This window comes from Myodes glareolus, chromosome 8 (assembly GCF_982192425.1).
Source record: "Myodes glareolus chromosome 8, mMyoGla1.1, whole genome shotgun sequence".
In the NCBI taxonomy this organism is placed as follows: domain Eukaryota; kingdom Metazoa; phylum Chordata; class Mammalia; order Rodentia; family Cricetidae; genus Myodes; species Myodes glareolus.
Window position 1 is genome coordinate 34,896,337 of NC_142033.1, and position 27,497 is coordinate 34,923,833.

Genomic DNA, 27,497 nt, shown 5'->3' on the forward strand with positions numbered 1-27,497 from the left:
TGATACCATCTCTACAACAGGAATTCCCATCAGATGAGGTCTGTGGGTCAATGGGGAGGATTTCTGGGAGATCAGGTGTGAAAATAAGGAAGAAAACAAAAAGGCTTCCTCTGGGTGTGTTCAAGGGTCTGAGGCTTGTGGATCTAAAGTTCAAACTGGCAGCAAAGAAAACGACACCCAGGCTTTCTCAACACCCTGCACAGGTGTGGGGCAGAAGAGAATGGGGAAGTGGCTGGACAAAGAAGCTGCCAGCATCCATAAAAACTGGAATCTACTTCCTTATTATCATAAATACAGCAAGTGACATGCTGATCCAAAAAAAAAAAAAAAAAAGATCTAGGCCTAGTGTGCTTTCGCTATGTATCAGACAACACTACTCATGGTATGCATTCTATTGCTCTGCAGAGACATAATGGTACCACTTAGAACAGAAAGCATTTAACTGAAGCTTACTCACAGTTTCAGAACTTTAGTCTGTTATTTCCATGGCAGGGAGCATGGGGCACAAAGGCAGAAGTAGCTGAGCATTCTTCATCAGGATCCGTAGGCGGCAGGAAGAGAGAGACATTGGGCCTGGCTTGTGCTTTTGAAACCCTCAAAGCCCACCTCCCGTGACACGCTTCCGTCAAGAAGGCTACACCTCCCAATCCTTTCAAATAGTACCACTTCCTGGTAACCAAGCATTCAGATCTACAAAGCTCTGAAAGCCATTCTCACTCAAACCACCACAGTGTGGGATGAGCTTGCATTCTTTCCAGACATGCTGAGCTGCAGGCTTGTTGCAGGAGATAAATGAGTCCCTACTCCTTTAAGCTATTAGTCTCATATTTAATTACCCAGAGTTAATTCAGCTCATAAATAATACATCTCTGTTTACTTTCTGCACAGTAGTTACTGTTCAGTACATGTCTGCCTGGAAATAGCCATCAAGCTCTTTGCTGTATTGATGGTACTAATAGGGTGACTATCACCAATGCCCAGGAGTATTAGTGGTTCAGTCCAGTTGTGGGGGGCCAATATTGACTGTCAACTTGATGGGTTTTAGAATCACTTAAGGAATAAACCTCTGGATAGGTATTTGGGGGCATCTCCAGAGATGCTTAGCTGATGAGGAACAGGCACCCTGAATGTAGGTGGCATCATCTGGTGTCCCAAACAATAAAAGCAAGAGAACAGAGGACCAGCATCTGCCATTCCACTTCCTGACTTTGGCGGGAATGTGACCAGTTACTTAATGCTCCTGCCACCTTCTTATCATCTACCCATGTGCCAAAACAAATGCTTGCTCATCTAAGCTGCTTTTATTGGGTATTTATCTCAGCAACAAGGGATGGAACTAGTGCTCCAGCCTCGCTATGTACTCATTTTTAGTGGTTCGAGCCAACCAAACCACTGGATCCTCAAACTCTGTAAAATGGGGACAGCAGCCCAGATCACTGTAAAATGGGGATAGCCCAGATCTCCCCGAGCTGCTAGAATTCAGTAAGGATGGTTGTCCAGGGTGAGAGGAAGTGGACTTCATTGATATGGGAATGTCATGCTCAGGGATCCAGCATGGTGGGGTCCGAGAGGGCTGTCTTCCTGGCAGTAGACGACCAAGCTCTTGTAATAACTTATGTGAGAGAGGAAGACAGAATGAAATTCCTGGTGTCTCTTTTTACAAGACCACTGATCCTCTTCAGAAGGCTCCTCCATCAGAAGCTCATTTAATCTTAAATCTCTCCAAATCTTCTGCTCCCAGAGAACATTAAACTGGAGAGTGAGAAACCCTCTCTCGAACAGCCCTCCCCCAAAACAACAACCGAGATCAGTACCTCTTTAGGTGAAGGTCTGTGCTACCAGCCCACAATCATGGTAGTGGATTAAAGCCCTGTGAACATACATTTGCTCTGCATTGATGACAGCTGAGGTTTATTAACAGGCAGGATGAAAGAAGAAGCATATTCTCCAGTGCCTGGTGACTAACAGACTTTACTGGGATGTGCCTGGCTAAGTCATCACATGCCGGAGATAGCCATTCTGCTGCTTCACTGATGGACAAATTCTAAGGCAGGTATCAGAAACTCAAATAGCTATGGGGTCAAAGCTGAACGATGCAGGGAAAATACAGTGAAAACAACTAAAAGTCCACGACCAAGGCAGGATGTTGTGGTCTCTCAAGCATTGGCAAGATGGAGAAGCTAGAAGAATTCTCATCAGTGGGCACACTACATGTAGAGTTTCAGGAAATCTCAGAAGACGTTCCTTCTTCCCCCCCCCCTTTTTTTTTTCAAGACAGGATTTTTTGTTGTTGTTCAGCCTCTGGGTGTCCTTGACCTCTCTCTGTAGACCAGGCTGGCCCCAAACTCAGAGATTTTCCTGCCTCTGCCTCCTGAGTGCTGGATTAAAGGAATGAACCACCAGTGTCCAGTTTAAGTTCCAATATTTTTTTAAAATAGGACTTGTTACTTTGTGGAGTCTGCAGTTAATTTGAGAAATAAAAATCAAATGAATTTATTTTTAATTAATCGTTCCAATTTTCTTTTGTACATGTTTCTACTTAGCAACCCTCTTTGACCTACTTCAATTGTCCCCTTTTGGAGGCAGTAGACACCCAGATGTGTTGGATGGAGGTAGTAGACTGGGAATTGCTCAGCTCCTGGGACAGTGGGTCACATGGCCATCTTACGGGTACATAGGGCAGCACCTGACCTCACTGGACCGGTTTTCTTTCTCCTTTCTGCTGCAGGCTAATCTTCAATCAGCAGGTGCTAGCCTGTAGTGGAACTCTTGTGTATAACTTGAATCATATCAGGCCCCCTAAGCCCTGCCTGTTTCTAAACCAGTTTCGTTCCCACAGTGCGGCAACATCATTTTGTAGCCTGCCTTTCCTCTGACTCAGGGAACCTCTGTGCCGTGACTTATCTCGGCTGAATGTCTTTCTCAGTACTTGGTGCAGGGACAGAACTGCTGCATTGTGGATGTGCTTATGTCCTGTGGTCCTGAGAAGCAGGCTCCCCAAACACTGGGAAACTTTGCCCTCTTTTTTGTGTGTGCATGCAAGACTACTTGGAAGGAATTTTGTTCAGTCTTGGTAACCATAGTGCAATAAAGCCCTGTTTCACTGTGCCCAGAGGGATTCCTGCTGTCTGTTTTCTTCAAGTCTTCTTCATTAGAATTCACTGTTAGCAGTACCATGGCTAAGCAGTGAGAAATTTCTTTTCTAAAAACGTTATTTTATTTTTATATAAGTTTATGTGGGTGCAGGTGACTCACAGAGGTCAGAAGAGGATGTCAGAGCCTCTGTAGTTGGAGCTGTGAGCCATCCAGTGTAGATTCTGGAACCTGAACTGAAGATTTCTGATAAAGCAACAAGTGTTCTTAACCACTGAGCCATTTCTCTAACCTGAGAAGAATCCTTTTGCTGTTGTTGTTGAGACAGAGTTACTCTGTGGAGTCCTGGCTGTCCTGGAACTTGCTCCGTAGACTAGACTGACCTCAGACTCACAGAGATTCATCTGCCTCTGCCTCCCAAGTACTGGGATTAAGGACATGCGCTTCTAGTTGGGAAAAATATGTGGTTCATTTATTAAAGTAAACTTTGAGAATCTTCATAACCCAAGCGTACCTCTATGTGGCGTGTGTGTTTGTGGTATGTATGTGTGGTACATGCATGTGTGAGTGTGGTGTATTTGTATGTCTGGAGGCTGATGGCAGGCTTCTTCTCTTACACTGCACCTTATTTTTTGAGACAGGAGCTCTCACTGAAGCTGGTGTTTGCTGGTTTGACTAGACTGGATAGACGGGATTTTGCAGGAATCTTGTCTCTGCTTCCTCAGAGTTGCGATTACAGGTGTGCCAATAGGCTGGCTTTCCCCATGGATCTTAGCCATCCAAACAGGTCCTTGTGATTGTGTAGCACATATTTCACCAACAGAGCTGTCCTATCAGCCTCATTATCTGTCTCTTGATGGCTTCATTTAGGTCATGGACAAGGAGTCGCTGCTTTTTACACACAGCCTGCTCTGGAAGACTAAAGTCTGTGTGGCTTCAGTGTAGACACACTGTTCCAGCACACAGACACCGCTGGCCAGCTCTCCCACAGATCTACATTCCGTGGACTGGGTAGCTGGTTGTTGCCTCTGCCTCCCGAATGCTATTTGTTTACAGGTTTCTGTCCCACCTGGTCCTGCAGTCATTCAGTCTCAAAGAAACACACAGAGGGAGGTCTATAGTAATTATAAAGTGGTTGACCTATTAGCTCAGGCTTCTTCTTTACTCTTACAACTTATAATAACCCATAATTCTTAGCCATGTGGCTTGGTACCTTTTATCAATGAGACATTCTCATTTTGCTTCCTCTGTGTCTGGATGACAACTGCAGACTGAATCTTTCCTCTTCCCAGAATTCTCCTGTTCTGGTCACCCCATCCATACTTCCTGCCTGGCTACTGGCCAATCAGCATTTTATTAAAGTACAAGAAGACAAATCTTCACAGGGTACAAGACCATTGTCTCACAGCAGTTGCTGCATTGGGAGGCTTGCATGCTGGGAGCCTCCTTCTGGCCCTGACTGGGTGTGTTAAGGCACAGCACATTATATCCCCTTTTATTTATGAAATAGAGGAAAGCAAGGGTATGGGGCACAGGAAAGAGAGAGGTTTTGTATGGTACCTTAGACAATTCCTTTTATCTGAATTAAAAACAACTGAGGGAGCTGTTTTCCAGCCCGAGGTTGAGTCTATAACAGTTGCATTGGCTTGGGTGTCAGCTGTCCAGAGACGCTTAGGTCCCCAGGACATGCATAGGTAAGTACTGTGCCACTTTATATAAGGGACTTGAGCTGCCATGGGGGTGGTCTGGAGCCAATGCTGTCATACATATGATTGGCAGCTGCTGCCCCTTGTCTGTCTGTCTTTCTCTCACTTTCAAGCCAGGGTTCTGTGCATAACTCCGGCTGTCACAGAACTTTCTCTGTAGACCAGGCTGGCCTCAAACTCAGAGATCTGCCTGCCTCTGCCTTCCAAGTGATGGAATTAAAGGCGTGTGCCACCATGCCTGGCTCCCTTTTCTCTTTTAAGTTATTGACCTGAAGGAGATTTCAGTATACTAACTGCTTGGAATTTCTATTTTGTTTAACAAATCGTCGCAGGATGAGACAGTTTCTTCTGTCCAGGCACCAGGTCTGCTCTGCTGGGCGGTTTGGTGGCGAGTCTTACCCAAACAGATTGCAATGTGAAAGAAAAGGCCATGTGAGTTCCTGTGCAGCCATGTCCCCCAAACTTTCGAACTTTCTTTTAAATCTCAAAACAAAATGGGAACAGTTCTTAAGGCCTACAAACTCAGCACCAAAAAGCACAGTACAACCACATTATTTTATTTCAAATATACAGAAATATTACAAATTTATAAATCATCTAAAATGAACAGTATTTACAAGCATTCTTGAAAAATATAAACTCTCATGAACACAGTTTATCAAAAATATTTGAGAACATTCAACATATTTCTATGCCTCCCCCCCATAAAGCTTTGGCAGGTGAAAGTGATATTTAGTTTGGCTTCGCTGGTTTTATCATCCCCCCTGGTGTTGAGGATCAAATCCACTGCCTTGGGTACGTGCTGATGGAGCACAGGCTGGTGGCGCCACCGAGCTACATTCCCCCTCTCTAAGAAAGATGGTTTTGTTGGAATGGTTTTATATTGTCATTGAGAGTAGACAGTGATGAGGTCCCCTTCACTTGATGTCTAGGGTGAATAATGCGGCCGAAGTTGAGGAAAGACAGGGATTCATGAGATCTTGTGCTTGGAAGTCCTCCTCGTTCTAGGGAGAAGACACATTGGGTTAGAATGTGGGTTCAGTGTGAATCAGCTTTAGCGAAGTGCCTGCTCTTTCCTGGGCACGATATAGGAGGCATTCCACATTCGCAAATTAGTAGCTTCCGTTTTTTTAGAGATAAGTGTTAATTCAATCCATTGTAGCTAAATCTAAAGAGTTTTATGAATATCGTTTGCTCTGGACTAAAAACAGAATCATCAACCATTGACCTAACAGTGAAATTATGATTGACAAAAAGCTGTTTTCTTTGCATAAGTATTGATATTGACCAATAAATCATACGCTGTCCATGTGCTGACAAGGTACATTCAAAGGCAGAGTATGGGCCAAGCAGTTCCAGTGACAGGGAGTGGCTATAGGGACCCAGCAGTTCACTCTGCTTAAGCATCATCTTCTTGAGAAAGGTTCCGTTTTGGTGTTTGATTTACAATAGAATTTTAATTTCCACAGAGTTTTCACCAATATTTCATTGTTTCTCCACATATGACAACTCATTAAATCTCTCACTCTTTCTCCTGGGCATATATGTCAACACAAGTTCATCTTCCAACCCAGGACACATCGATTCTTGTGTTCCAGGAACGTCTGACCCGTGCACAGTGTACCGAGGGCAACACTTGACAGCTAAGATGTCAGGTAACAAGTGACAGTTAATAAACATCTACAAGTTAAGACCACTAGAATGGAGAACTGCCACAACCCGAGAACAGAGGTCCAGAGAGATGACTGATGTCCTCACCAAGCAGATGCCCCGGAGGACCCAGCAGGGTTCTCACAGCTAAAAAACAAAACCAGTAAAAGAATTTGTACAAGTTTCAAACACACTACCCCTTCAGAAGAAAATTCCCTACAAACTTGTGTTCACAGCTTATCTACCCGACACACAAAGGGAGGCAGTGATGGATTGTAAACATGCATTTGACTTGAGGTATCAACTCATGGGATGCCCGTGGCTTATCAGCTTCCACAAGCAGACACTGCAGTGAGCACTCAGCAATAACCCCCGCTGGAGATCCTCAGAGCAGGGATCTAGAGTCAGAGAAATCCAATGCAAAACGGTAAGGAGCAAAAGACAATTTCTGTAGTATGTCTGGGGTCTTAACACTTTGTTTTTAGAAGTTTCTCTCTCCCTACACACTTATTAATGAGCTGAACTGGAAAGCGTGGCCAAGACAAATTTAATAGAAAAAAATGCATCCATAATTCAAAACAACAGTAGACTGTGTTCATTCTGAAAATTCAAAAACTGTTCATAATTTCCTTACTAAGGGTGAAAGTGGGAATTATCCAGAGACAAATATAAGTCTTTGACTACTTTTGTGCGCAGGGACTGTTTCAGTGGTTGTGAAAACATAAGAGAAAGACATGAATCTTCTAGAAGAAGATCAAACTTGATCCAATTTGATGGTGAGAACAAAGTCTTTCTTTTTTCTTGGCCTCCCATCTAGAGTGTTAAATATGCGAACACACAAACAGACATTCCAAAAGTAAGTTTCTCTCCAGGTTTCTCAATTGAAGTTCAAAGTTTATGGAGACTTCGGTCATCAGTCCTGCTAAACAGGGTGACGTCATCATCATAGCCCGAGGCTGCACAGTCTGCATTCTCTAATAAAACATAACTGTTCTGATGGCAATTTGGAGAAAGGACTTCCATCTTAGCAGTGGATGTGAGCTCACTCCAGGTGATGTCTGTGTTTTTAAAAGCATGTAGAAGAAAGATGCCATTGATGATGGTGAAGAATCCACTCAGGGTCCCAATGACATCTCTGGCTTTCATGCCATACCACTCCTGGAACAAAATGGCAGAACAGGTCACCACCATGGATGTGAAGAACACGTAATAAATGGGAGTCACCAGAGATGTGTTAAAAGTGTCCAGGGCTTTGTTGAGATAGTTAATCTGTGTCGTCACTGAGAGGACAAGCACAGCCAACAGGATGAAGACGAGGGGGTTCTTGTAAACAGGCTTCCACTCCAGCAGCTCCTTGGCGGCGATTCCCAAGCCCTTGGCAGAAGAAACTGAAAAGGCTCCGATCAAAGAGCAGATTGCAATGTAGACCAAGATATTGGTCTGTCCTTTCTTTGGTGCCACGAGCACAATCAGCACCAAGGAGATCACAGAGACGATCAGAGCAAAGGAAACGAACCCTGTTAGGAGGAGAAAGAGTCAGACTCAGGAGATGCTAACAGGACCAAACCTTCCTGAGGTACCACGCGTCATCAATTTAAGAGCACAGGATTTCGAACAAGTGGAGTAAATAAATGCCGTTTGGCTCCTTAGTGATTCATAGAGCAATTCACAAACATATCATCTGAATCGCCACAGTATCACTGCAAGACTGGCCAGGTGTAGCATTTTCTATTTTTCCTTAAGGAAGAAGGGGCAGGAATTTGGGATCATTAAGAATCCTTTGTTGTCGGGCAGTGGCTCACGACTTTAATCCCAGCACTCGGGAGGCAGAGGCAGGTGGATCTCTGTGAGTTCGAGGCCAGTCTGGTCTACAGAGCTAGTTCCAAGAAGGCTCCAAAACTACAGAGTAACTCTGTCTCGAAAAACCAAAACAAGAGACAAAACAACAACCAAAAATACAACAACAAAAACCAAACTAATTGTTAACTTCTTGAAAAAGTTATAATGAACAAATCTCACTGTGGTTTACAATCCGTGGCAGACTTGTTGGGCACCTTCAGTATCAACACACATTTCCTTTGGTGATGGACATGGCGGAGCATGGGTGATGTCAGTACTCAGGAGACTGACAAAGAGGGCTGTACATTCAAAACTCTCCTTGAATGTGTGTGTGTGTGTGTGTGTGTGTGTGTGTATCTCGAGGGCCTATCACAATCAAACCAAACCAAGACAAAAGCAAGTATGCAGACATCATTTAAAGGAAAGAAGAAAGTGACATCAGTGGGTTTTATTTCTTCCCTTTTGTTTGGTTTTGCTTTGTTTTTAAGGCTGAATCACTGACCTGGATCCCTCAGTTTTATTTCCATCTCGTGCAAAGAAGTGACTTCTTCCTCTTGCGGGGCATGGATAACCATCACAGTGGACCCCAATATGCTTAATATGCAGCCTATTTTCCCATGAATGTTCAAGTGCTCGTTTAAAAAGTAGGAAGACAATATTGCGCTGTTGAGAGAGAGAAACAAAATCACCACCGATCAACTACTGTTTGATTCCACCGCAGTTTAGAGGTCGCACTAACGCTCGTGTTCACTGCACCCCACGGAGCTGACTAGAATATGCTCTGTGACGCTGAAAGGCCTTAAATGAATAGCTCAGAAATGATGGTTAAGAAAAAAAAAAAAAAGAAATGATGGTTAAGGATCCCTGTTCTACTGCGTTTACAGCTTGGGAGACACCATAGGCATGGAATGCTCCTGTTTTCTCCCCATTGCCACAGAGTTTAACTAGCTTCCAACCATCCCTTGTAAAGCAACTGCAATGAAAAGTATTTTATAGCTTTCTGGCAACAGTGAACACCCTTATCTGCAATGCTTCGGTGGCAGGTGTTTTGGAGGTGGCTTGTTTGCAAGGACGAGAGCTCTTAGGGAGGGAGCCTGACCTTAAATAGAAGATTCATCTGTACGTCATAAAGGCTTGACAGACTGACCGGAGGGAAATGTTACACAGTATGTGTGATACGCTCATGTTTCCACTCCAGTCTGTCACGTGAGGTCAGGCAAGGAACTTTTCACGCAGGCATCCTACGCAGGCTCAGAATATTTCCAATTTAGGATGACCTTGGGTTTGAGTTTTGAATTAGGGATGGTCAAGCTGTACCCTGCTGTTTCAAAGGTACACACCCTAGGCTGAGGAGATGGGCCATTCAGTAGTGTCGACGGCACAAGAATCAGTACCTGAGTTTCACAACTAGGACTCTTATAAAGCACAAACAAACAAACCAGTGTGGTTGTGCATAGTTTTAAAACCCCAGTGCTGGGGAGGTAGAGACAAAAGGATTGAGGGCTTGCTGGTCAGTGACCTATTTGTCAAGTTCCAGATCGGTGAGAGACCTTGTCTCAAGATAAAAAGGTGCACAATGTGTGAAGAATGACCCTTGAGGCTGTCCTTTGGCCCTCATTACACACACACACACACACACACACACACACACACACACACACGGGGTGGGGGAATAGATAGATACCTAGCTAGCAGGTGCTCTGTTCAGAGTTGATACATAACTAACACATACCTGTACAACCATACAGACTGTCAAACAGTGAAACACTTTCTCATGTCTACTCCTGCCTGGGTATTTCTGACTAGCTAATGCTCTCAATGCCTCGCTTGCCATGGTTTGCTTGCTAAGTGCTCAAGGTTGGCACTACCATAGATACCATAGATACCATAGATAGAGTAGGACACTCTGCTGCCACACCAAACAGCTCTCTGAGACTTCTGCCCATCAGCCTCCTTTCTTACCATTCCCAATAAATGGTGCCATTTGACCTCTAGACTGTGAGTATTTAGGAATCAGAATCAGGTGCTTTCTCAGAGTTGCCCCCTCGTGGTCACTTGTGGGACTGCAGTGCCAGCGAAAAAAAGTCTTCAGACAGCTAACACATTAGTTTATTTAATTCTCTCAATTCTATAGAGACACAAAGGAGAAGTATATAGGCCTAGCCAGAAGTTTTCTACTAGGTACTGATAATTTACAGACTCTAAAGAGACAAAGACAACAAACTGGAAGTCAAGGCACACAAAGAGTTCACAGGTCATCAAGCAAGTTGGTTGGAAGCTCAACGCAGATCAACTCAGAAAAGTCAGACCCCGTGTGCTGGTTGGTTTTGTTAACTTAGCACAAACTAGAGTCACCTGGGGAGAGGGAGCCTCAATTATGGAGTTGCCAACATCAGACTGGTTTGCAGGCATTTCTTGATTAATGATTGATGTGGAAGGGCCCAGCCCACTAGGAGTGTTGCAACCCTGGACAAGTGTTCCCAGGTTGTAGAAGAGAACGTGCTGATGGAGCCGTAGGGAACCAGCCAGCGAACACTGTCTGCATGGCTCCTGCTCCATCTCCTACCCTGAGCTCCAGCCCTGGCCTCCCTCAGTGACAGACTAGATAGGAACTGACCCTGCCCTCCCCCAGCTCATTTTGGTGACTCGGTTTATCCCAGAAACAAAAATCCAAGTAGGACCGCCATGTACTGTAAGACAGGAAATCCTGCCACAGGGCACCCAGCACAGGTACCCGGCAGGCAGGGGTGGGGTTTTAGTGAGGGCTGAAGTGTAGCTTAAACATGATGGGTGCCTTTGAAGCCCTCTGATAACTGCTGTCCTTAGTCACTATGGCAACAAGGAAAATTCAAAGGAGTTTCACAGTTTACTCAGATGAGAGGTACAAACCACACCAAAAACCTCTAGCTAGGCTTCACTGTGTCAGCACACACACACACACACACACACACACACACACACACACACACACACAATTTATAATCACCTTGTTAGTAGTAAGCCAAGCTCTCCTGTCAGGTTTTTCTCTCTCTTCTTTTTGTTTTTATTTTGCTTGTTAACAACTTGCCAACGTATGTCTTATGTCTCTTGCTGTCTTTATGTAGATTTCTCAAAAAAATTTTTTTTCAGAGGCAAGATTAGTTTTTTTTTTCTTTCCTGGGGATCAAACTCAAGGCCCAAGAAATAATCTTTTATGCCTATATTATAAATGGCGTCTCTCTACACTCTCAGGAGTCCCAGACATTATTTGAGGCCGTATGTGTTTTAAGAACTCAGGTGCATTGTGTGTGTGTGTGTGTGTGTGTGTGTGTGTCTGTGTGTGTGTGTGTGTGTGTGCATGCTTGCACGCGCTGGGATTTCTTAGCAGAATGCTTCTCGTTTGTGCCCTGCTGACAGCATCTAGCCACAGAAGCCAAGTTCTCTGTTGTTCACCTACCTTACAAGAACACTCAGAGCCCCCAAGGGGGTGATCAAGGTGGCAGGTGCAAAGGCATAAGCTGCAAAGTTCGCTGCCTCTCCAGCTCCCACTGGAAAGCAAACAGAAGTATGAGTGGGCAGGATAATATCAGAAGAGACAAGCAAACAACTCATGACAGCAGCAGACTTCTGTCTCAAAGATGCTAAGCCCTACCTGAAAGCAAAGGTTTAAACTTCTTGAAGCCTGTGGGAAAGGACCACTATTACTGGATGTACAGCTATGTAATTGTCAGTAAACAACAATGTAACAACGCTGAGGGATGAATGCACATTTTACACACTTTTCAGTTGAGACCAGCTAGCTCCTTGTATGTGGAAAACATATTTGGTCAGTTGAATGAAGTCAGTAGAGGAAGCTTTGGAGTAAGTTGGGAATGAGCAAATTTGCAATTTAGCTATAGCAGTACATCAGACATCTTATAAAATGAGAAGGGCCTATAGGGATCTGGTGTCTGGGAGGAAGATACCCAGGAACCCCCACCACAGGCCCACGGCAGGAATCTCTGAATTGGAGATGACCTATAAGCAAGTGATGATGTCTCAGAAACTCAAGAAGATCCAAGTAGCTAATGTTATGTCATCTGAGAAACCTGAGATCCGCACCAGGTAGTGTGTTGCAAATAACTTCCAGAGTGAGGGCAATTCCCCCCAAGAGCTGGCTTTTGTGTGGAAGACAGTTTATTCTCAGAGACCACAGTGGGACACTTTTCCAGAAACTGCAGTATTCCACGTTGTCCAACTGTGCCAAGCAAACACATACAGAGAGAGAAAATAGCAGTGTATAATCTTTCTTTGTCTACTTTGCTACCACACCCAACCTACAGGAAACCCAGCATTAGAACATCATTAAAAAAATCTAAATTGTTGTAGAAACTACTTTAACTATGTTTACACATCTTTAGATGTGTTACATTTGTTTACGCTGTGGAATATGACTTAAGCTGTGGAAGGGTGCGTTACATTTGCTTATGCTGCATATGTTTAATGATGCACGGATGTGTGTTTAGTTATGTAAAGATGAGTTTCATTTGTTTCACCTTGCCTGCCTAAGGCACCTGACTGGTCTAATAAAGAGCAGAACCACCAATAGCTAGGCAGAGAGGGACAGGTGAGGCAGGCAGGCAGTGAGAATAAATGGGAGGAGATATCTGGGCTGGAAAAAAAACGAGGATTGGGAGAAGAGGAGAAAAGAAAAGAGGAGACAGAGGAGTCACCAGGCGCCAGCCACTCAGCCAGCCATAGAGTGAAAAGGAAAGAAAGACATATAGAGTAAAGAAAAGTAAAAATCCCTGGGGCAAAAGGCAGATAAAGAGAAGCAGGTCAATTTAAGTTAAACGAGCCAGCCAGAAACAAGCCTCAGCTAGGTCGAGCACTCAAAACTAATAAGTCTCCATGTCATGATTTGGGAGCTGATTGATGGCCCCAAACAAAAAGCCTGGTACACTAAATTTTCAGAGCAATTAGAAGACCACTCTCATTAAAAGAGCCAAGGCAGCCTTTTCAGACTACTCGGCTTCCTTTGAAGCCCTTATGTTGTTTATAGTTTCTATTTTATAGATGTCCTTCCAGGCAAAGCTTCCTCTCATATGCTGATAGCGAGATAGCCCCTCTAACGCATGTTCTCATCCACAGTACCACAGCTTTCCTTGGTATACATGGTACTGTAAATGCAGCCATACGATTTTCTCCTTAGATTTTCATTCTAAGATTTAGTTTTGTTTCATGCCTATGAGTGTTGGCAGGCATGTATATATGTACATTTTGTGGGTGCCTAGTGCCCACGGAGGTTAGACGAGATGGTCAGAACCCCTGAACTGATATTGAAGATGGCTGTGAGCCACCATAGTGCTTGGAACTGAACCCAGGTCCTCTGCGTGAGTATCATGTGATCTTAACCAGAGAGGCGTATCTCCAGTCCCTATATTTTTGTTTGAAAATGGGGGGAAGAGTGAGGAGATACATGTAAAACACACACAGAGAGTTAGAGGATCACATAGATAAGACAAACTGGAACCTTCCCAGGGCAGAGCAGTCAACTTTTATTCAGCAAACGGGTATGAACACTTCTGGAAAATGGAAAGAGCGCTACAAAACTTAAATGTTTTTTCATCACCCCTTTTAGCTTCCATCCTTGTTAGTCAGAAGATACTTAAGCTGTTTCTTTTGAAAAATTAAAAAATGTTTTCTTTATTTTGTGTGTATAAGGGGTTTGCCCCAGCGTATGTCTGTCCACCTGGGGCCTGTGGGGGTCAGGTGTCAGATCCCCTGGAACTGGAGTTACAGTTGAGGGCTGACACATGGGTGCTGGGACTCAGACCTGGGTCCTCTGCAACAGCATCGGTGATCTTTACTGTTGAGGCATCTCTCCAGCCCCCAAGTTCTTTCTTAGAGCAGGGTTTCTTAAATGTTGAAATAAGTTACTTGGCCATGGAAAGCAGGGACACTTTTGAATGAAAATATAAATTAATAAATAAGCCACCAAGCTGAGTTAAGAACTCAGAAAAAGAGCTGGAGAGATGGCTCAGAGGTTAAGTGTACTGGCTGCTCTTCCAGAGGACCGACTAGAGGACCTCGGTTCAATTCCTGCACCCACATGAATGCTCACAGTTACCTGTAACCCCAGTTCTGCAGATCTGATGCCCCCTTCTGGCCCTGTCATGGATAAGGTGCACAGACAGCCATGCAGGCAAAGCACTTATACACTTAACATATAAATAAATCTTACAAAAAAGAACTCAGAAGATACAGGAGGGAAGATATTTCTCAATTCTCATAGGAAATAGGAGAAGTTTGTGATAAACTATATTGGGACTCCCCATGGGAGGCTTCACCCTCACTGAGGAGTAGTAGGTGGGGGGAAGATAGGGGAAGCGGGAGGAGGGGGAAAAGGGGGGGGGACTGGGATTGGTATGTAAAATAAAACATTGTTTAAAAAAATAAAATAAATATAATACTGGAAACACGAATTTCTTCCTTAGCATTCCTTAGCCAAAGCAGGAGGTGTGAAAACAACCTATATAATACACAGTTAAATAGAAGGTGATGTGTGACATCACCAGTCATTTCCAGACAGTTCCATCCTCTGCAGGAGGGAAGGGTAACTGAGTCTGAGAACTCCCGGCTTTCATACTTACTCGACAGCAGTCCTGCCCACCACATCCATTCCTTGAGGTAAGAATGTCCACCTTGCCCTGGGAAAAAGAAAAACAGAAAACAAAAATCAGGTCATCACCTCAGGAGATAAGAGCAAAACTGACTCCTAGGAGAGGAGTTGGGTGTTCTGCAGAAGGCAAGGCTCTTCCTGATCACCTCAGCAGCTGTCAGTCCTTCCCAAGGCCTTTCCGGGTTTTCTGTTACCTTTGACTCCCTAGAAAGTTTCTTTGACTTGTGGGGAATTTTACTTAATCACCAGGTTCAATAGCAATATCAGTCGGCAATACAGGCACGGGTATTATAAATTCTGAATTTCTTTGTTTCAGCCATGGTTAGCATTAAAACCCAAACCATAACTTGCAAGAGACACTGGTCCTAGAGGGAAGAAAATATTGGAGACAGGAGTTTTTGAGACTGTGGACGAGTCAGTTAAAGAACAACAAGCATTGGACTGGTGGGCTCTGTTTCTCCTTCATCTGGAGATATGGAAGGCTTTTCTGAAGCTGCCTGGACTCACCTCACCATGACCACAACGGCTGACCTGAGTCACTGCTAACATGTTAGCTAGAGAAAGGGGAATTTTCTCAGCTCTAACACTTCCTGACTTTGGCCTCAATGATTCAATAAACTAAGAGGATCTATAAGCAATAAAGATGATCTTGCAAAATTGTTTATCCCTACTTCTTTAGTATTTTCTCCTCATCGAATTTACTAATGACTAGACAGGCATCACCTCATCACACTGGAGGTTTGCATCTCTTCTCTGTGCTTTGTACTTGAAGGACTGACCTATTTCGTCAGGTGTGGTGGTTCGAAAGAAAATGACCCCCAAAGGGAGTGGCACTGTTAGAATGTGGCTTGTTGAAGTGAGTGTGGTCTTCCTGGAGGAAGTGTGTCACTGTGGGGCGGGCTTTGAGGTCCCTTTCATTCAAACTTTCTTCAGTGTGACTGTCCACTGACTTCCTTTGCCTGCAAGACGTTAACTCTCAGCTTCAGCACCATGTCTGCTTACTGCCGTGTTCCCCATCACGATGCAATCGCTCTTTATGTATTAGGAATTTTTATAACACTGTGTCATGTATTCATAGCCTCCTACATCATCTGATTGTTTAGTTTCAAGTAAGTTATTTCCAAATAGGATGTCTGTGTGTGACCTATTTTACTCACCTATTCAGAGAATTTCTTAAGTTACATAGAATAAATAGTGTTCTGCCAGGCGGTGGTGGCGCACGCCTTTAATCCAGCACTTGAGAGGCAGAGGCAAGTGGATCTAAGTGAGTTTGAGGCCTGGTCTACCAAGCAAGTTCCAGGATAGCCAGGACTGTTACACAGAGAAACCCTGTCTTGAAAAAAATACAAAAAAAGGTAGAATATAGTCTTCCTTTATACAGAATAGATTCATGCTTAAGAAGGCTTTTGGGGGGGGGGGTTAAAATTATTTCGCGTTCATAGAACCTGGAGTGTATTTTGCAGAATGGTAACAGGCAGAACTCTCACATTTTTCCCCTCTACTTTTTCCAAAGTTGTCTCAATATTTTTAGTTGAATAACTCATTTTTATTCACGAGTCTGAAATACTACTTTTAGAAAGTATGTACTAGTGGCTACGTGTAATCTATTCTACTCGGACATCTTCAACAATCCCTTACTATTTATTTTAATTCCAGCACCAATTTGTTTTCATTAAGTCCAAAATATAGTATTTTTTTTTGATGGAGCAAAGCTCCTCACACACTGTCCCTTCAGAAACTTGTTTACATAACTTATAGTCACTTATTTTTCCATATTGACCCAGGAAAAATATTTAAGTTTCTTGTGCTATTATAGTTTATAAAATGAATATGAATGTGTGGATAATACAATCAAACAGGTTACTTGGCATCTGAAATATCACAATAAATAAATTGTAGTATAATTGTATCACTATTCATTGATTCCACAAATATTTGGTGGGTGCTAAACACTGTTGAGTGCATGTTTTATGAGTCTACTATCAATAAACAAGTAAACCTGATGACTGAAATAAATAATACATCCAATATCTTAGAGGCAATGAAGGGAACTGTGTGGTTCAATGACAGACACTGAGGGGGGGGTGGTGAAGGAGACCGGTCAAGGGAGGTGGACTATGGCAGAATTCAGAGCCGTCAGTCAGCTAGACGAAGGGCAGCGGGATGAGAGTTTTAGGAAAAGGGAAAAGCTCCTGGGGTAGAAGGGAATGTGCTCTATTTCAAGAACTCAGGTGAAGACTTTGCCTGTTGAACACGTTTCTTACCTGCTCTAGTAATGCCCTTGTTGGCCAGTTGCAAGAGACCCTTCTTCTTGAGTATGAAACTTGAGCCGATAAAAATGCTGGCGCTGATGGCCAGTGCCAAGCCGGCATATAGACTGTATTTGTTTTCCACGTTTGCTGAAATGCTGACATTGCTTAGAGTGGAGTTCAGGTCCGTGTAGAGGACAGGATAAGGCAGCAGCTGTGACACATTTGTGATTTCACAGGAAGCCTGGGAAGAGTTTGGACAGACCAGAGACAGCACGTAACCTGGTAAAAGAGAGAGGAGGAGATGTTAAAAATGCAAGGGAGCTAGGTAAAGGCTTATTCCTTTCCACAAAAGAGATTTCAGTGGATGGAAGCAGGGAACTTCCTAAGAGGTGGTCCACAGGTCAAAGATCTTCTTCTTCTTCTTCTTCTTCTTCTTCTTCTTCTTCTTCTTCTTCTTCTTCTTCTTCTTCTTCTTCTTCTTCTTCTCCTCCTCCTCCTCCTCCTCCTCCTCCTCCTCCTCCTCCTCTTCTTCTTCTCTTCTTCTTCTTCTTCTTCTCCTCCTCCTCCTCCTCCTCTTCTTCTTCTTCTTCTTCTTCTTTTCTTCTTTTCTTCTCCGTCTCCTCCTCCTCCTCCTTTTCCTCCTCCCCCTCCTCTTCTTTCTTTTTTCATTCAAGACAAGGTTTCTCTGTTTAGTCCTGGCTATCCTGGAACTCACTCTCTAGACCTAGACCTGGCTGTCCTCCAACTCAGAGATCTGCCTGCCTCTGCCTCCCTAGTGCTGGGATTAAAGGTAATGCGCCATCACTGTTCAGCCCTATACACACTTTCAATTTAGCTTGCACACATTCTTAAAATTATTTAAAAATGAGAGATTTCCCATGGAAGTTCAGGATCCTCTATCAATTGGGAGCACGTAGGTCTTGGTTCCAGTAAGGAAGCAGCCTCTTGGAAACGTGAGTGCTTGCGTGGACGTGGCTGATGCTCCACAGTTCACCACAGCCCAGCCCACCCCATCCACTGCACTCCTCATGATCAGGCTGGCTCTCAGAAAGAAGGGCTTGTGGACAGGAGTGTGGAGAAGGTTATGGCAATGCTACTGGCTTATAAACTACCCTATTATAGGAAACTTAGCTGACCCATTTGTGAGTTAGGAATTGTGCATTCCAGAAAATACATTAAACTTTAATTTTGCATGCCGCTTGCCCAAAGAAAATCATATTTCAGTCTAACTAATTGACTTGCTCCTGAATAAACAGAATATTGTGGGAAAAAATGAATTAAACATCAGTAGGCTTTATAAAGAATAAGACCCAAGTAAGAATGCAAACCCACTGCACCAGACCCATTCCATGCATTGGAATTTTTAGACTAAACCCTAAAATATGAAATGGAAATATTTTACACAAGATAAGAAACTTCTAATAGTTTTTCACTCAAACAGATTCTGAGTCAAAACTTTTAAATATTTTTAAAAAATTACATAATTTAAGGGATTTCTGAAAAAAAAATACACTGAGAAATGTTCTAGAACATTGCTCTAAATGAGTAACTGCACATGTTTCCAGTAGCCAGGACTCCATGCTCTTCCAGTGGGCATCTCATCAAACCCAAGACGTGAGCTGTGCGTGGTGGCACTCCCGTGTAATTCAGGCCCTTGGGAGTTCAGCTTACAATTTTGAGGTCAGCCTGGATTACAGGAGGAGAAGCAAGCAAGCAAACAAACAAACAAAATATAGTCAACCAAAGAAACAACCAACAACAAACAGATGAAAAGAGAGCCCGGGAGCATTTTTGCTCGGTGCAATTCTGATTCCATTCATTCCTGAGAAAACATTGAACTTAACTTCCCAATGCATTCCTGTCCTTCACAGGCAGCTAACATAACCATTCCAGAACTTCATCTACGAAATTGGGGTGGGCGGACCTCATTCCAGGAAAACAATATGCCTTCTAAGCAGCTGATGGAGCAAAAACATTTCCTCCTCTTTAGGGGGTGTGGGGACAGCGGCACAAAGGGAATGAAATAATCTTGGTTGTATTTTCCAACTTCTCTGCATAAGGGGCAGAGTAGAAGCCTGGGAATTTTGTGACAGGAAAAATAATGAAAGTCTTGCCTGGTTACTGACCTTAGAACGTCAATCATTTTATGCTTTGGGAGTGTGTTCAGGGAGGGAAGCCCACAGAGGCTGTGACTGAAGGAGAGGGTGTGGAGGTACCCAGCACATGGGGACAAAATGGGTGGGGCAGAATGTGTGGGTAGAGACCCTGGAGAAGTTTCAAAGCTATCTCTAATCAGAGTAGGCGTCTCAAGATCCCAGGAAGCCAAGTCATTATTCAAGGAGTTCAATCTAGACTTTACTCAACACTGAAAGTCTATAATAGTCATTTAAAAATTGTAATAGACACTGTCAGTCACTTTGAAAGTGACGTCAGACAGCTTGCTCAACCGCTCAGCTTCTCTGATGTTATTTCTTAAAATATTAAGTGAAAAATAGGAGATATGTGTCATTTGTAAAAAAAATAATTAATAATGCTTGAACTATGTCAATGAATCAACCACACAACTTAAGAAATAAAATATTACTCCTTATAGGTGGCATCTACCCTGGACTCTCTTTAAACATTTCTCTCCTTAAAATGGTGACTTCCTTGCTATAGTGCCACTGCAAAGGGCACAGCTAAGCAACCTGAGTCAACCTTTTTATTTCAGAAAATTATAAACATAACAGATTAGTAAAGCCTGTAAAATCTTAATGTTCACACAAAGATGAAACGCTTTCATCTCTCAAAACCTTATATGCCTATAGAGAATCATTTAACTGTCCAGTTTATGACAGGCTATCTGACATCTAGGAAGTGTGTGGTTGGGGACAGCTACATTTCAACTTGAGAATCAGAGCAATGCATTCCCAGGCTGCAGAAAGCATTGTCTCACCATCTAGTCCTCTGCGTTGATTATCAGCCTTCCCACTGTCGGCAGATGGTTCTTCCCCTGATGTAGACCAGATGTTAAATGTTCAGGAAAAGCCTCCTGCCCAGGGCAGTACTATTGGGAGAGAGCGGCACCGCCAAGAGGTGGGCTCTAGTGGGCAGGGGGTCTTTGAATCATTGGAGGTGTGCCCTATCATGGCACACCTTCCAGGTTTTTCCCTCTCCCCATGATGAGGTGGGCAGTTTAGGCCTGCTACATGCTCCTACTGTGACAGGCTGCCTTACTACAGCTCCAAAGTAATGCGATAAGATGTCCCAGACTGGAACTTCCAAAATTATGAGCCCAAATGTATTATTCCTCTTTATAAATTGATTCTCTCGGTTGATTATTCCTGCACTGATACTAAAAGGTCACCAGAGGTGATATGAATCCAAGCTTCAGCTTGCTCATAAAACCTCTCACTATCTCTTCCTCCCTCAGAGGTCTTATTCAGTCGAGGCTGGCTTTGAACTTGCTACGTTAGCAAGAGTGACCTTGGACTTGGGCTTCTCCTACACCCAAATGGTGGGATTACAGGCATGCACCATCACACCTAGTTCATGTGGAGTTTGAGATCAAGCCCAGGGTTGTATTATAGTTGGTAAATACTCCACCAAATGAGCAACATCCTTAGCCTGAGAAGACTCTTGCACATCTGGAATTCTCAAAGCTGCTGCTGGCCTTTCAGCCTGGGTCCCACTCAGGAAGAAAACACAGAGAAGACCTGAGAACCAGTCGCAGGCAAATACGCGGCCTGAGGCAGGAACCCAGTCTAGCTCACCCTCAGCTGACTTGCAGACACACCGGCAGGAGTAGAGTACAGCTACCCGTCTCTTTGGCATAGAAAATCTGAAGGAAGTCTTTCTGCCCACCACAATTCACTCTGCAGACTCGAGTCACCGTCGGCCAGGTTACACCTTCCTTCCTCAATCTCACGAACTATAGCGTCGTTTTCCATCCTGATTACAACAAAGCTTCAATTGCTCCCAACCCTCGACTTTAGAACCTCATATGCTCTGGAGCTTGCTGGCCTCTGACCCTGTACTACATCGCTTCCCCCTCTCACCCGTTCCTCAAACAGTACAAGTTATACCTCCATTCGTCCATCCAAATATTCACGGACTTTCGACTGCCCCGAATCTTTTAGAAGCTGGGGGTATAGCCGTGAGTGTAACAAAATTCTCACTCTCTTGTTTCCTAACGAGGAAGGATAGAGAAAGGAACTGTGTAATATGCTTAAATGCCAAGAAACGCAGGGAAGGTGCATATATGTGTGTATTCCAGAAACAGGATGAGGCAGGAGACGTCTCTGCTACATGTAAAAGCCAAAATTGGAGACAGAAGGGTGTCTGAGGGTAAAGGGACTGTGTAGTCAGCTGGGTGACAGGGGGGAGATGCAACAAGATGTGGTCTCAGGGCAGTTGGGGCAAGATCGGGTGAACTGAGCTGGTGGCAAAGAAGGTCACACCCTGTCGATCTTCTGTCTTCTTTCCAGAACTCTGCACTGACTCTCCTTTTCATTTGGAAAGCGCAAGCACCCTGCCCTGTACTCTACAGACTTGCATCCTGCTTCCTCTGTGAACCCTCACTAGATCCAACTCCTCTGGAGTTGTCTTAGGCTAGTTCTTCCTCGCCTTACAGCTTTTGTAGAGGCTACTATTCAGTCCATTATAGAGAGCTAGCACACATAGCCAGCTGCTTCTCGGCACTCAAATGCTTCCTCCTAGGTTTGTGGGCATAGCTCAGCGTCAGAATGCTAGTACAATACACCCCACCACACCACAATCCTTAGACAGCCATTCTCTGCAGTCCCAATCAAAGAAGCTTTCAATTCCCTCTCAGCAAAGCCCCCCAGTTAATGCCCCGGATCAACTACCCTTCTCCTCGCAGCCTACGTTGTTATAGCACTTGCATATCCACACAGTTATGGATTTGCTCAACCAAGCAGCCGTTGAGCCCACACCACCCAAGACGCCAGGCTAGCTATGTATTTATTCACGGGTAGTCAGTGAACTGGTGAGGGAGGTCAACAGGACAAGCCAACTGGCTGTGGCTCCCACAGAGTCGACGGTTTTAACGAAAGCACAAGAAACCAGAATAAATGGGGAAGGCAGAACAGGAAAGAGAAACCATTTAGACTAATTTGAAACAGAATGGGGGTTAGAAATAAATTAGAACAAATTTGGAGCAAAATGAGGAAGAACTGCACAGATTTGGACATCACTTCAGAGCAGACAGATGTGCATGTGAATTCTCCCACAGCTGAGTAAGATGCCCATTATCCCAATTAACAAAACAGAACTGAGAGACGAGGGTGCAGCTCAGAAGCACATGCTTGTCTGGCATGGGGAGGCCTGAGGTTTAACCTCCAAGCACTTCAAAGACAAAGAAATTGCAACGAAAAACAGTGCGGTAGATGCAGCAACAACAAAATGCTTCAAAACGGAGGTGAGAAGCTGCCACAGGTGTAAAACCTCTATTTTCATGTCAGGTCTTCTCCAAGTGGCCTGCGGAAGGGCAGTGTCACAGGACCGCTGGCCCTGAGGCTTTCCATAGTGAGCTGCTGCTTTCCCACACTCTACCACCAGTAAGACAGGTCAGCCAACTGCTAAGAGTTGAATCCTCTTGGGGGCCGCGGGACCACGGGGGTTGGGGGCACCCAGGTGTGGTTGTGCACACCTTTAATCTCAGGGCTCAGGGGCAGAGGCTGGGTGAATCTCTAAATTTAAGACCAGCCTGATCCACATTGTGAGTTCCAAGCCAGCCAAAATAAATAAATAAATAAATAAAATGTGTAGTGAGACCCTTCCCCCAAAACACTAAAAATGAATAAATGAGCACATAATTTGAAATGAAAAGCAGGAAAGGAACACAGGGGCATTCCAGTGACCTTGCACACATACTGAGCATTTTAAAAGCAATCATTTATAGTTCATACTAAATATTAGGCTCATTAATGGACATCATTGCTTTCTGAACAACTTTTAGTGGAGAATTTTATTTTCTTTTTAAGTAGTGCTTAATTTTGGCACTTATGAAATCTTTATGACTTAGAAAAAACCCTTATCTTAGTTTTCTTATTAAGATACAAAGAAAATTTCCTTCTGAGAATTTGATAAGCAGTTATACTTTATACAAAAAATGAACGTCTTAATAAAATCTAATCATATGATAGATTTTGAGAAACGTCTTTCACGTGTATTTTTTTTTTAAAAGTGACACATTGAAATTCTAAACTCACATCAGGTCTCAGGGGCCATAAAATGGGTAGGGCACTGTGTGTTAGCTCCAGCTGGAATAACCAAGCAGCGCCTATGTTGATCTCTAAACAGGAATTATTTCCCACATCTCTGGAGGCTGGGAGTCTGAAGTCAGCCTGGCCTCGTGGTTGGGCCCTTGGCGACAGCCTCCTCTTCCCTATAGGGGGAAATTTCAGGCACTATAGGCCCCAAATCCCAGATGCTACAAAACATCAAGCTTTAGAGCACTAATAAATAGGACATTAGGGGGAAATTCCACACCAGGCAACTCAGTTTTATCTAAAAACTTATTTAAAAATATTGTATAAAATGATCTTCAGAAAACATGTATAATTTTTATATGAAATGTGTGTGAATTTATTACTCAGACTTGAGTCCCATTCCCAAGATATCTCATTATGGTTACATAAATATTTCTCCAATCCCAATATCTGAAATACTTCTGATCCTAAGCATTTAAATGAGGGTCACGCAGGCTGTAATCTCCTGCATGAAGGCCTCATTCAGCCCTATGACCAAAGGCCCCATTCCTCAACCCTGCCACATTGGAATCAGGGCGGCAACGTGAATCCAGGAAGGACGCACTGCTCAGTGTACTGCATGCCCTTTCAAGCGAAATACAGGCCCAAATAATCCCATGCTTATTGAACACTCACTCTGAAGCCGTATTAAATTCTCCAGTTCAGTTTCTGTATCTGTAAGATGGAGACTAGAACTACGGAATTTAGTTATGCACGAGAGTGAATGAATACACATTTTATATGAATGTCTCGATATTTCATCAATATGGAAATAGACGAGGAAGGCATAGCCAGTTCTCAAAGAGTCATAATTCCTCAGTTGCCAATTCTTAAAATTTTTTAAAGTTATTTTTATCTCAAGGATATGTGTTTTGCCTACGTGTGTGTCTGTGTGCTACATTCTTGCATGGTGGCCGAGGTCAGAAGAGGGGGCTAGATCCCCTGGAACTGGAGTTGCAGATGGGTGTGAACTGCCTTGGAGATGCTGCAGTTAAACTCACGGCCTCGGAAAGAGCCCTCAGTAGGCCTGACCACTGAGCCATCTCGCTAGCTCCTGGTTCCCGCTTCTTAAAACCAAAGATATTCAGGTCAGGAAGACAGACAGCAACAACCCTATACACCATCACAGAGCCTTTTCTCTTTTGTCTAGCCATAACCTGAAAAGTGGCTCGCTCCATGAAAGAAAACTTTGGAAACCCCAGATTCCTCTCTGTCTGAAGCTTGCTTTTCCAACCCCAAGTCAGTTAAGAATTCCTCTGAGATGAGAATTTATAAATGTCCTTTTGGTTGCCAAGTCATCATAACGTCACCTCCACAGTCCCTGACAGAGGATGCTTCTGCAGTTGGGGTGTCCCAGGTGACGGCTGTAGTTTTCACATTCTGTTTTTATGGGCCACGTCTCCAATGTTAATAAAGCCCCACTGGCTGTTCAACTCCATCTGAGTTCTGTTAGAACACTTGCAAACAGTACTGAAAAAAAACCAAACTTTTTTTTTTTTGAGATAACTTGGGGTTATAAGGTGTTTTGAAGTATTCAGTCATGGTTTAAAAAATTGAAACCAAAGTGCTACTGTAAGTTTTTCTCTGTGGGCCTCTAATGGGACTACTTTATGTTCAGACTCCATGACTGGAGCCTCTTTTGGTCTCAGCTAGACTAACACTTTCTCTAAGGGATCTGGGCCCCCAGTCTTCAGGACCCCGCCCCCACGCTGTCAGGGTCTTATCTCTTAGATTTTGCCACCATCATAGGGCCATTATCAGTTCATTTGGGTCTTGGTAACTATCTGTCACTAGGGTAGGAAACTGCATGAGCCTTCTAGAGTCAGGGCCAGACTGATGACAATTTTTCCTAGAACCTAGGCCCAGTGCTTGGCTCACAGAACTCTTGTTCATCACCTCAGAGGAGTCAGTGAGAAGCACACTCTGTCTAAGCCCCCATCAGGCACTGCCCTGTGGGTTTCCGGTGGTATTACACCAGCACCTACTGTGACTGCCAACAGCATGATTTCTTGCCACTTTAGAGATAAAGAAAGAGTCTCTGCCTCCTACTGGAAACACAGATGAACCTCTCCCGACTTCCCCAGCAACTTCCTGCACAATTAATCACAGAGGTGAAACAGAGCTCCAATATTTTGTCTTACTAAACGCATGCGTAAAGCAGGAAAAATATCCAGAGGTCAAATGAGTGGGTGCAATCAGCTTACAGATCCCTGAACAAACAAGGGCAGGGTGCATTAGTGCCAACATGACTTAGTGACTTCAGAATTATTTAGAAAGGGGATTAACTCCAACATGGCTGTCTAGGAAGTAACTCTAGATACAGCTGTCTTAGAGACCACCAATGTCAATTCGAGGAGAGTTGGTGAATTGTAGCGACATTTTCTTTTACATGTCTCTCCCGTTTCTTACTAGCTGTGTTTTGATGCCTTCCTCCCTCTCTTCCTCCCTTCTCTCTCCTCTTCCTTTTCTTTCGATTCCCCTAGTAAGCTATACACCAGAGAAGCCAATAGGAAACGACATGAAAGATGTTGGCAAAAACTGAAAGGTGCGGTTTTACTAGACAGTTCTCTGCCCTCTTTCTCTTTGAGTCATTGGCAAGTAGATTAGAAATGGCCTTTGCCCGGACGCTGTAAAAAATGATCACTTCATTTGCAATGCACACTTCCCAAGACTGCCCCACTCCTTCCCTGCTTCCATCCCAGTTCACTCTCGCATTCTGTGATGAGACGGTAGGAAGCCAGTGGATGTGCTGAACATCTATCTGGCAGAGAGCAAGGCCCAGGGATTTTACAGGGCAAGGTGAGGGCCGTAAATCCCACAGTGGTCCGCTGGAAGAATTTACAAAAGGGCACGCCCAGTTCCCTGTTTGAGTAATTTCCCTACTCAAGGGACTGCTCGGCAAGTCATATTCTTAGCTCGGTGGGAGCTGTTCCATTCCGAAGGCAGAGCAGCCACGCTAGCGCCCGCCCGACTGTGCCGAGCGACTTCTCAGTGGGACCCAGGCGCAGCCACGAAGGACGCAGCGTGGGAGACCCGCGGGTTCCCCGGCACGCCCTCTGCCCAGTAGGTGGCGTGGATCACGGACTCTGGAATTGAGGCTGAGTCAGAGGAAACTTCCTCCGCGGTCCTTAGCATCCCGAGTTTCCCCGCCACACATTCATTACTACGCAAATGACACGGGCCCGCCCCGAGACCAAGTGGGCGTCCCGTCAGTCCTGCTCCCATTTGGGCTTTCCCATGGAGCCTGGAGTGTGGTGGGCACAGCTCAGCACTTACTGTCCGGTTGATGGAACAGCCGACTGAACGGTGGGAACACTGAATGACGAGGGAACCATGTTAAAAAAAAAAAAATTCGCACATTTCCTCCGGTCTGGTTGTATCTCAGTCCGCGCATCTGGGCTCCCAGCTACTTAAGTGCAGGTATCCCGACTCCCCCGCCACCGGGGCTGACGCTCACCTTCTCGGCAGGGCTCTCCGGGCGGCAGCCTCAGCTGACCCCCCATGGCCTGGGGTCCGGGCTTCCTCGGCGCCGGCGTAGTTTCTCACACACCTGTGTCCCGGGACCCGCGGAGGAGCTTCGGAGTCCTCCGAGAGTGTGCGGTCTCCTCCCCCGTGGCAGCCTCAGCCAATGAGACTGGCGGGGTGTGGCAGCGGAGCGAGCCGCGCCCCCTGGTCGGGTGGTTGGAGGCGCATTCTCCGCCCATCGACAGCCGCCGAGGTTCCTCCGGTGTCCTACGTGTCTCTAGGGTGGACCAGGGGTTCTGCGGGTGAGCTGTCCAGAAACACCTGTTCCAGAAGTTGATGAGGTCACAGCGTGGATGCTGCCGAAGCCAGTCGGGGAGTTTACTGGAGTAGAGTCTGTGCTGAGCCCCGCTTCTGGCTGTCCGGGAGCCGAAGATGTGCTGGCTGGTGTCTGTGGGTCCTGCTCATGGGGGAGTCTTCCATCACTGGCTTTTGTGACACAGGGCTGGAGGCTGCCGCAGAGCCCTGTCTGCGGGACTTCTGAGCTGAGTGCATGCGAAAGTTTATTTTGGAAATTTTTGAACAGGCTTGGGGCTTCTGGTTC

General features: G+C 44.7%; 1 protein-coding gene across 2 annotated transcripts; it reads right to left on the minus strand.

Annotated features, from left to right (window-relative positions):
• Nucleotides 1-6,979: 6,979 nt before the first annotated feature.
• On the minus strand, nucleotides 6,980-27,046 carry Nipal1 (NIPA like domain containing 1). Of its 2 annotated transcripts, none has more exons than XM_048415129.3 (6): nucleotides 26,889-27,046; nucleotides 17,193-17,459; nucleotides 14,900-14,956; nucleotides 11,725-11,815; nucleotides 8,791-8,951; nucleotides 6,980-7,966 (listed from the first exon to the last, which is right to left on the minus strand). In XM_048415129.3, exons 1-6 carry the CDS (start codon nucleotides 26,932-26,934, stop codon nucleotides 7,338-7,340), a joined length of 1,251 nt encoding a protein of 416 aa, XP_048271086.2. In that variant the 5' UTR covers nucleotides 26,935-27,046; the 3' UTR covers nucleotides 6,980-7,337. The 2 variants fall into 2 exon arrangements, with proteins under 2 accessions (XP_048271086.2, XP_085547916.2); XM_085691790.2 differs by lacking the exon at nucleotides 26,889-27,046 and adding an exon at nucleotides 26,708-26,868.
• Nucleotides 27,047-27,497: the final 451 nt, after the last annotated feature.

Coding starts and splice junctions, on each gene's coding strand:
- Nipal1 (XM_085691790.2), bottom strand. CDS start 26,825: ATGCGCGGACTGAGATACAACCAGACCGGAGGAAATGTGCGAATTTTT. Junction 11,816..14,899: donor GTGGGCAGGACTGCTGTCGA/GTAAGTATGAAA, acceptor TTTGCTTTCCAG/TGGGAGCTGGAGAGGCAGCG. Junction 7,967..8,790: donor AATAAAACTGAGGGATCCAG/GTCAGTGATTCA, acceptor TCCTCCTAACAG/GGTTCGTTTCCTTTGCTCTG.